Source organism: Babylonia areolata, chromosome 5 (assembly GCF_041734735.1).
Source record: "Babylonia areolata isolate BAREFJ2019XMU chromosome 5, ASM4173473v1, whole genome shotgun sequence".
In the NCBI taxonomy this organism is placed as follows: domain Eukaryota; kingdom Metazoa; phylum Mollusca; class Gastropoda; order Neogastropoda; family Buccinidae; genus Babylonia; species Babylonia areolata.
In genome coordinates, this window is record NC_134880.1 from 39,795,872 (window position 1) to 39,806,818 (window position 10,947).

General features: G+C 40.8%; 1 protein-coding gene across 1 annotated transcript in view; it reads right to left on the bottom strand.

Annotated features, from left to right (window-relative positions):
- The window catches only part of LOC143282274 (fibrillin-2-like), a 71,494-nt gene extending 63,346 nt beyond the window's left edge, over positions 1 to 8,148 (bottom strand). Inside the window, exons 1-7 of the mRNA XM_076587874.1 lie at positions 8,055 to 8,148; positions 7,528 to 7,626; positions 6,888 to 6,983; positions 6,148 to 6,345; positions 5,377 to 5,502; positions 3,840 to 3,965; positions 2,826 to 2,987 (exon numbers count right to left, since the gene is read on the bottom strand). Coding sequence (XP_076443989.1) covers positions 2,826 to 2,987; positions 3,840 to 3,965; positions 5,377 to 5,502; positions 6,148 to 6,345; positions 6,888 to 6,983; positions 7,528 to 7,626; positions 8,055 to 8,148 — 901 coding nt within the window. The remainder of the gene's footprint in view (positions 1 to 2,825; positions 2,988 to 3,839; positions 3,966 to 5,376; positions 5,503 to 6,147; positions 6,346 to 6,887; positions 6,984 to 7,527; positions 7,627 to 8,054) is intronic.
- Positions 8,149 to 10,947: the final 2,799 nt, after the last annotated feature.

The window sequence follows — 10,947 nt, forward strand, 5'->3', positions numbered from 1 at the left end:
AATTTCCCTTATGTTTTTTCCCGCGTTGCCATCAAACACTGCACTTTGCGGGGTACCCAGACAGAAGCTGTACGCCTTTTAGTCGGTTAAAAGCTCCCTCTTTTTAATTTTTTTTTTTTTTTAATTTTTTTTTTAACTTTCCTTATGAAACTTGGTTCGTTACATGAGTGCCCGTGGGAACTGCTGCCCACTAACGCGGAAAACAAAGACGAAGAAGAAATAAAAGTGAGAAAAAAAAAAGAAGAAAGAAAGACGACTCTAATGACTACGACGACGATGACGAAGGAGAAGAAGGAAAATGTGCAACACTTTCGTTTTGGTTATGTGATGTATCCACATATTTTTTCAGCACGAATGCACGCATGAGCTTGAACATTCCAGACGTTAAATCGCTGGACGTGAACCTGATAGATGAGAAGCAAGTGAACGAGACAGCCTGGAACAGTGACCGAGGAATTTCACCGATGACACAACGCCTCTGGAATTCAGGGAAGACAACTGGTGCACTGACTGGGCGAGTCACGCCATGACGTGTCCCCCCCTCCTCTCGTGGGAGGGTCTGGACATCACCCCACGGCTGGGCGCTTCCGTAGTGCTGTGTGTAATGAGGGGAGCCATGAAGAACTCATAGGGGTTGATTAGTGTACGGCACCACAACACCGGCCCGAGTTTGTTGCCACTGTCCGCTCCAACACGCCGTGAAACAGCGGGGAGAAAGCGATGATTAGCCTGTGTCAGTGGTCTCCTTTGGAACAGCCGCCTCAAAAATAGCTCTGGAGACCCAAATCTGTACCGTGAGGGCTAAAATAGCAACCGCAAAAAAGACATGATCTACACCGCAACGACTGTTCTGCAGGGGAAATAATGTGGAGGAATTAGTTTGAACATCGCTGTATAAGGGATGAAGGCCAAGGACCCCCCAAGACAAAAAAGCTGGAAATGCAGAAAGAATGAAGAGGGTGGAGATTTTGCTGGCTCGTTAATTTTCAGAACTCCAGACCTAGCTGACGCAGCAATGTGTGGTATTTTATGTGGATGAGTCACTGGTGGCAAGCGTGTAGACTGTTTGTAGTCTTTGACCTCTTAAGGTAAGTTCGGAACACGGCGGCTGGTGCTCTCTCGTTATGGTATTCGACATGTCCCTCCCTCCCTCCCTCTCTCTCTCTCTCCCTCTCTCTCTATCCTCGGACAAACTGAAGAGGTCAGTAGACGCGAACACATCCCTGCTTTAAATAAATGCCGATGTTCAGTCTGCTTCGATTAATCTGTACTTTGCGGGTTAACCATGAATGTATCCGAATAACGCTGTGACATCTCCAATCCCACCCCACCCTGTCTACCATCTTCGCGCATTACCTGCTTTGTAATCACCTACACTTCACACTGGGGGACACTGAGGTGACTCACTGCATACAAATGTTAGTAGCACATGCAGACGTTGTTGTTGAACAAGTCTCGTGTGAAACTGCACGTGATCTAATGTCAATGTCAAGGACAACCAACTTTGCCGTGACTCAGTGCAGGTAAATGCTATGTGTAAAAAACGTGATCCAATGTCAATGTCAAGGACAACCAACTTTGCCGTGACTCAGTGCAAGTACCTTGTTCTTTACGAATTTTTGGCCGAAGCCGCCACTGTACTTACTTGTCAGTCTTGTTATGTAGGGACCGAGATATTCATGTTATTCAAGCACAAGCGCAAGCGCGCGCACACACACACACACACACACACACACACACACAAACAAACACACACTTATATACAAAACGTCAATGTTGTTTTTCTTTCCCCTGCTACAAAACGAAAGGTACATGGTGAGTCACTGATATGGATGTTACATGTTTCGATTTTCACACACACACACACACACACACACACATATATATATATATATATATATATATATATATATATATATATATAATACTAGTGTGGAAACGTCAATGTGATTGTTTTTATTGTACGTGCTACAGAACGAAACGTACATGGTGAGTCATATGAATGTTACATGTTTCGATTTTCACCCCCCCACCCCCCACCCCAATGTCACTGTTTTTCTTATACCGTGCTACAAAACAAAAGCTAATGGTGAGTCATATGGATGTTACATGTTTCGATTTTCACACACACACACACACATACACAGGAAGGGGGGGGGGCAGAGGGGGAGAGAGAGAAGAGAGAGAGAGAGAGAGAGAGAGAGAGAGAGAGAGAGAATCTGATAAAATTTTCGACTCAATGTCGCTGTATCGATGAAAATGTGACACAAATGTGATCTATGTCATGATGTTTATAGCAAATTTACTGGTTTGAGAGACAATGTTCTTGTTTTTTCGTTCACTCATTTGTATTGGTCAATTGATTACTTGGATCATTTGTTTGGATGGTTAGTTGATTAGTTGGCTGACTCGTTTTATTTCTTTCTTTTTATCTTTTTAGTTTCTTACTTTATCTATTCACTTTTCTTCTTGATTGTTGTTGTTCGCTTATTAGTTTGTTTTCGTGAAAGGGATCCCAAACCCCTAAATCCTGCACACGAAATTTTGATGATCTTCTGATTTGTTCATGACTGAGCCGTGCCTATCTGCATGTATTGAAAAGCTGTTCAATAAACTATCAAATAAACAAACAGAATGAATGAATAGATAAATTGAAAAATAAAAGATACATACATACATACAAACGTACAACTTTTTAAACATGTAAAACATAAAAACTCCAAACCCTTGAAGCATGTCTTGGGTTCTATTCAGAAACTGACCCATATCAGACAAGTGTGGCGTGCAGTAACTTGAGTAAGTAAATAAAACGCTGAAAATGGTACCTGATCCAGCCGTTGGGCAGGGCTGGCAGAACTGCTGGCTGAGGCTCCAGCCCTTGCCCATGTTGACGGAGCAGCAGCAGTCCCGCAGTGAGAGCCTCTCTGAGATCCTGTCCTGGCAGTTGTTGTCCACCACACGCGTGTAGCAAAAGCCAAGCTGAGCAGCTGCAAAAAAGGGAGAGAAAAAACGTATGTTGTATGTCAATGCGTTTTGAATAAAAGTCCATCTGAACAGCTGCAAAAAAGATTGACAGACAGATAGAAATGTTCAGAAGTGTATGTGATTCTTTTTTTATACGCTGTCAATATCAATGTTTGTGGTTTAATTATTCAATCGTTTATTTAATTGTTGTTGTTGTTGTTTGTTTGTTTTCTTGGGTTTTTTTTGTTCGTTCGTTTTTTGTGTTTAGAAAAAAAAAATGCACTAATACCTCATATAGTTATGATGTCCAATTGAGCTTAACTGATTGCAAAACGGTTCATTTGGAAAGAAAAAAAAAGACCTTTGCAAGGGAGAGAAAAAAAACGTATAGGTCGGTTCAGTAAGTCAGTTTGTTCATTTGCCGTTGCTGCCTGAGCACCTGATTAGAAATAGAAATAAGTCACGATAAACGAGGAACATGAAAAAAGATGGGGAAAAAAGGAAAAAGAAAAGCAAAATCCACAAGTAATAATCATCGTCTCGATGATAAAAAAATTTAACACGGTCCCTATACGATGTTATGCTTCACTCTTGTATCAGATAAATCAATGTATAAATCAAATAAACGATATTTGTGTGCATTACAAAGAAAACAGCCCATTCACGAGGTTAAAGAAAGAAAGAAAAGAATGAAGGAAGGAAGGCAGGAAGGTTCAAATCGAACTTTATTATCAAATGTTGGAATGAAAGGTGGGGGAAGAAGTGGTGTGGTCCAACTATACAAAATCAGATAAAACAACAACAAAATGTGATTTAGATCTCAGCAGCTGTAGATCTTTTAAATGGATCAATTCGTCCTTGCATGCTATACTCACACGTGCAGGCGGTCCTGTCCGGGGTGGGCTCGTACCCTGGGTCACAGGTACAGAAATAGCTGCCTTCCGTGTTCGTGCATTGTCCATTTTGGCACACACCTCTGTCTCTCTCGCACTCGTTGATATCTGCACAATAGGTGATTCAGGTAATGTCCCTGAATTTAGGATACTAAAAAGGTCCTTATCAGAATGTAATGAAAAAACATGCTTGTATCACTTGACTTCTGATCAACGTCAGAAGCGACTGATCAATAATGCGTAAATTAAAGAACAGAATGGAAATCATGAAAAGAAGCAGACGTAATGTGTAAAACAAGTTTCACAGCAATTCATTGCGAAAGGTTAATGGAACTCATTGCCTATGTTCTCAACGATGTCGATTGTCAAAATTTTGTTCCATTTTTATAAATTTTAGATCTGATAAATACAGTCAATAAGCCTACTTTTTCACAGTATCAGCCAATCCAAATTCAAACCCAGTCAGTCACTGTCACTGTCACACTGCAAAATCATGCAAGGGCATCCACTCAAAACAGCCTCTCTTCTCGTTGGAAGTTAAAATCAGTTTTCTGAGTTTATCGTTTCCTCTCCTGATTTTTGTGCTGTCAGCATGAAAAGCAAAGGATATGACTATTTGGGAACAAAACAGTGTAAATGTGTAATTGAAATGAATAAAATTGCCTGAAGCAAAGTTCACGCTGAATTTATTCTTTCAAATCAGAAATGTAGATCTCGTAGGCTAATTATTCTCGTTGGAGGTAGACAACCATTGTCGTCTGCTCCTTTCATCTTCATAGTCATTGCATCGTCGTCTTCTCCTTTCATGCTCCAGTCTGTTCATTGAGAGCTTCGGAAAGCGAAGCAATGAGCTTCATGTAAGTAGATAATCTATTACATGTGTATCTACGAAAACAAGCGGAGATTTCACATTTCGATGTACATCATGTAGATCTTACAATATGAAGAAAACAGAACCCGGCTGGAATATTTGTGGATGATGACAGGTTAGCTGCTCGGTGCCCGACCCTTCGCAAAAAATATATCGTTGAACGGCCTATTGATCCACAAAAGCCTGTTACAAACTTCAACAACGAAGTTAACTTACCAAGGTTCCTGCGATACTTCAGAGGAATCCAGTATTACAAGTTTAATCTGGTGAAGAAATCTAATGCAGGTCCTTAGGTCGAACTTGAGAACATGATCACACGGCCAAGCACTAAATCGCGCGCTTGCTTGCTTTGCAGCAATGGAATATTTCCAAAAGTCAGGTAAGTGAGCGAATTCGTTGGCTGCATTAGCCTCACCCAGTATGAATTCTTCTTACAGATATTGTAGACAAAATAGGACCTCTCTCTCTGTCTGTCTCTCTGTCTCTCTCTCTCTCTGCCTCTCACGCATTTAGAAAGCTGGTATTCGTGGTGTGTAATTTATTGTGTTAATCGATACAGTTAAGGTCTGCATCACCATAACTGTCTTTATGGCGTCTTTGAAAGTTTTATGGTTTTGTCACTGAAAAAAAAGTATGGCTGTAGCTCACCTTCACAGACTTTGGTGATGGGATTCTGAGTCTGTCCGTTCTTGCACTCACAGCGGTAGGACCCCAGTGTATTCACACACTCTCCCCCAACACAGAGACCGGGAATGGCTTGGCACTCGTTCACATCTGAAGGAAAAAAGTTATGTATTGATATCCAAATTCGTTTAAGTCCGGTCTTTTATTCATTAATAAAATTTGTTCATCGTTCTTATTGATATTTTGCACTGTGCAATATCTATTTTAAATAATGTTTTCCTACGTTAGAAATAAACTTATATAAATATAACACTGTTAGGTGAAGAATTGTGTAAAAATCAAAGAGAGGGACTCAGGGGGAGAGAGATTTGTCATTTAAGTGCTTAAATGCTAAGACTGCCCTGAATCTCTCTCTCTCTCTCTCTCTCTCTCTCTCTCTCTCTCTCTCTCTCTCTCTCTCTCTCTCTCTCTGTGTGTGTGTGTGTGTGTGTGTGTGTGTGTGTGTGTGTGTATCTCTCTCTTTGCCTCAGTATTTTCCCAGATGTGTTTGGGAGGGTTAGGGGAGATTGCAGTCAATTTTTAAAAAATGACAGTACACAAGATTCACGTTTGGAGTGGTAATACACAAACACACATAGATTATGACAGAGAATGCAATAAACTTTCCAGTCTGTGAAGGGGAGGGGTGTGTGCACGCACAGATGATGTGTGCGCACATTTTGTGGACTGTGCAACTTTGAGTTTGAATACCTACATTACCCGACTGAATACGCTTTGACTTGTAAGTTGTATCACCTTGGCAAGTGTTGGTTTGGGGGTTGGGGATGTATCCACGGCGACAGGGGTGGGTGGTTGGAGGGCACTGCTCGCAGGGCCGTCCCCAAGCCGCCCCAATGGTGGAGCAGCACAAGGTCTTGGTGCACACCACCCCTGTCAGCTGTCCGCGGCACATGTTGTTGGACACTTGGGTAAAACACGGGCCCGTTCGGAAATCTGCAGGACGGAAAAAAACATCGCGTAATCATCATCGGTGTCGTGAAAATTTGATGAAGTCTATCATAACATTAACAGGAAAGTGTTACCAACAAAGATTATTCATTTCATAGAATGTAATGACGTCCTTTACAAACGGAAAATGATTAATGCAAATATTGCTTTGTTTTATAGAATGTAATAAATTCCTTTACGAAAGGAAAACTATGAACACAAACATCATTCAAAAAGGAAAATCATTAATACAAGCATCCATTTCATAATTACATTTGATAATACGAACACTGAACACAAACATCATATAAAAAGGAAAATCATTAATATAAGCATCATTCATTTCATAATTAGATGGTACGAACACAATTCATTTCAGAAAATGCAACAAAGACCCTCACAAATAACATTTAGAGACAAGAATATGGTAATCTGAAGATCTACAGCAATGATATACTTTTTAAGGGAAAGGGAAACAATTACAGCAAGTAAATAAAACAGATTCTTGTTCCTGGCCAGGCGTGAAATTGAAAGAGGACATGACTCACCGTGTTCACACCTGTTCCCCGTATAACCATAGGGACAGCTGCATCTGTCTTTCCCGACACAACGACCTCCATTCAGGCATTCCTGGCTGCACTCCGCTGTAGAAAAGCGAAACCAGTCTGAATCAGAATATTTACTCAGTAGCACCAATCATTGTGCAGCGTAATATTTATGAGGCTCTGTTTCTTCCCATAGTCACGTGGCCAAAATGTGTTCCAGTGTGTGCGCTTTTTCTTGGCATCTCTCTCTCTCTCTCTCTCTCTCTCTCTCTCTCTCTCTGCCTTTACGCGTGTGTAATTGAATTTATCCTTCTTTTTTTTTTTTTTTTTCTTCTTTTTTTTTTTTTTTAACATGAAATTCGATAATGTGAAGTGGTTACAAGATGACTCAGAGTACCCACTGATCTCTTTGAAGGTCTAGATATAGGTGCCTTTGTGTTTATCTGTATACTTACCAGGCCACCCACGTATCTGTATACTTGTCAATCTAAGTCTTTCTGTCTCTGTTTGAGCTTGCCTGTCCGTCTGTCCCTATATCACACACACACAAACACACACACACACACACACTTCACTCACCTATTTACTCACTCACTCACTCACACACTGAGAGAAGGGAGGTTGAAGGATATCTAAATCTTACATTCTCCGTTGCACTTAGGTGAGATCTGCCTGTTAGAACACAGACAAAGGTTTGGCCGCATGCATCGGCCACCGTTCCCGCAGCCAGCATTACAAATTGCTGCAACAATACGAAAAATACTGCTGAGACATACTTCATTGATGTGATGACATATTAGCAAGGAAAGAAAGAAAGGATAACCACAATGATGTGAAATATAAAGAGGCCACATGCCCTCAATATCATAATCGCCTGAATTAGAATGGTCAGAATTAGAATAACTTTATTATCTCGACATGAGAAATGAAGTGTGGTTAAATCTGCTATATATACAGATTGCAGCCATGACTGTAAAATTTGGCATACAACATGATTATATATGATATAAACACAGACAACAGTCATGGGAAACCAAACCCGATAAAACTTTAAGCTTCCTTTTCCACTAATCAGCTCACACACACACACACACGCACACGCACGCACGCACGCACGCATACATGGCCGCATGCACATACAGACCAGTGATAAATCGAAGCAACACTTACGAATAATACAAAGCTGACTGCCATTTGGTTGGGTCCAACCATTGCAGCATCTCCTCCGAAATCTCGCTCCACAAACATTTGGTCTGTAATACATTAGAAAGTGTGTATATGTGTATATATATATATATATATATATATATATATATATATATATATATATATATATTTCTATTGCATAAATTAACCACTTATAATTACTTACATCAGATCAGCTTGGAATTGATTAATGTGCAGCAAATATAGCAATGATCCTTAATGGAAAAAAAAAACAAACTCTCCCACCCTCTCTCCCTCCCCTCTCTCTCTCTCTCTCTCTCTCTCTCTCTCTCTTATCTTGTCTCGTGTTTTTACTCAAGCTGACGCGTGTTTCCGCGTGGGGGTGATGAGAAAGAGAGAGGAGGGAGCAGAGGGAGGCCAGAATCGTTTTTATAATTTATACGTTGAACAGAAATATACATGGTATAGTTGTAGTTTCTACATATTTTCTCTCCGATGTTTAGTGCTCCTTGTATGTTGAAAGCAATTTACCCCCACATTTTGTACGACCACACTTCGCAGTCCGTTTAAAAACACGTAGGCCCACTAAGCCTTCTAGCGCTCTATTTCCTGTTCTCATTTCTCTGACCTCACATCTATTTCCATGGGAAACCAATGCAGTGAAATATGTAGTGCGGTGTATTTTACAAGCATAGAGGTATCAGTTAACACGAACGATTTGTGTCACGCATACTATACGCAAAGTCAGTAATTGGCAAAGTAGTGCATTATCACAGTTTTCAAACTTTAAATGGTGTAGTTTAAATACAATATCCGCGAAGGATCATTCCGAGAAAATTGATATAGAATGGTAAAACACACAGAAGAGAACCCACAGGTCAGAGCTATTTGTCCAGTTCATGTAACAGAAAGCTGTCTCGTATCCGGTGACAAGTGTTTTTGTTACAAGGGTAACCAGCCTGACAACACACGCAGTGTACGCTGTAGTTTGTACCTACTTTACTCACAGAGAGAGACAGAGACAGAGAGAGAGATGTAATTTCCGGTGGTTTGTTTGTACCTACTTTTCTGAGATATATATATATATATATATATATATAATTTCGGGTTGTCATACTAGATGTGTTTTACTTTAATTAAAGATGAAAAATAAAACACATGGAAAGCAATCTGGATATGAACTGAGTTCATGCAAATTCGTTAACATAAAATCTCTGATAATTTGCTTGAAGATCTAACAACACAAAACTTAGACACATCTTTCCAAGTTGATATGCCAAAATATTCATGAAGGAACAGCACATCCGCGGCACATGTAAGGAAAATGAGGATACTTTTGTAATGTGAACTAAAAAAAAAAAAATAAAAAATAAATAAAAGAACACCTATGTAAGTTTGCCTTCTTTATCGCACACATGCAGACACACATGCTCAGATACACAAACGTAAGCGAACAGACTCGCTTACACACTCACACTACGGGATAGTCTTTTACAAGGAAACTAAGAATGAGGGGCAAAACCAACGAGGGAACAGTTTAACAAATGCTTTACATCTCTCAGCCTCGAAGGAAAGGGTAGTTTACTTTAACTAACACACCAGTGGTCAGAGGGCCAAGCCCTCCCAGTTCTATTCTTTTTGTGAACAAAGTCCAGGACGCTCCCGGGCCTCCTCCTTTTGTCATGTGCTGGTCATGGCGGGGACATGGGCCCCTTTAAGAAGGAGCGCACAGAGGTGGAAGAAATTGATCCTCTGGATGCTTAACATCCTGTGCCTAAACACAAAAGCACCTGTCTGCTTCTAGACAGGACATGTGCCCATAGCACAGTGTGTCCGTCTTGATCCCGCGTGTGATATTTCACCAGGAATGAGGTCAAGGGTCGGGGGGACAAAAAAGCCCGTATTTGACGTCAAAACATTTCCACACACAGACGCGAAGAGGGTGTAGGGGAGGTGGAACAGACACGGGGGAGGCAGGGCGGGCTGGGAAGGGGGACAGGTTAGCGGGATGGCAACAAAACTGCGTCCTTGGTCTCTGTACAGTAGCTTTTAGGTGCTGTTACATGACAGACCTTCGCATGTTTCCCTTCAAACCGCAAGAAAAAGTGTTGTTCTTTCTAAACCTTTTTACGTTTCGTTGTTATATCTAAGTAATAGCATGTGAGTTGTCTCGCAACACTGATGACAACGCAAGAAAGAAACAGTGAAATAGTTTTGAAGTGTCAAATTGTTATATCACTGATCTGTCAACGTAGGACTGCATCAAAACAGAACACGTCTATCTTTAGGGAATACGTTTCAGACGGTGGGCTTAACTTACCCAAGTATATATGTAAAACATAACTGCTTGTTGTTGCTTTTTCCCCGAGAACTTTTTGGTACTATATTTGCAAAATGGAAGCCAAATTAATTGTTGTTCCATTTACCTTTTTATTAAATATTACCATTTTATAATGGAGATCTGCTTGTCGTTTTGATCATGTGTAAATTGTAGACTATTCGCAGATTCGTCTCTGCCAACAAATATAATTCTCTCTCTCTCTCTCTCTCTCTCTCTCTCCCTCACTAGCTGCCGCCCTCCCCATTTTAACCCCAACCAGCATACAGTTCACACACACACACACACACCCACACACTTTATCGCAAATCCAACCAGTTGTCGACCCAAGTGCTGAACGAGCAATGTTAGCACGTATATAAAATGTGTGGCTCAGCAAAAGCAGATAAGAACATGAGAATTACATTTGTCTGTGAGCATATCTTCACAGTTGGTGGTAAATTGAACCTGTTCCACAACTCTTGCCTGTTCTTTCTTCCCACGGAACGACGTAAATGATTGGTATCGCAATATTCTTCAGTCGACTCTCTCTCTCTCTCTCTCTCCCTCTCTCTCTTT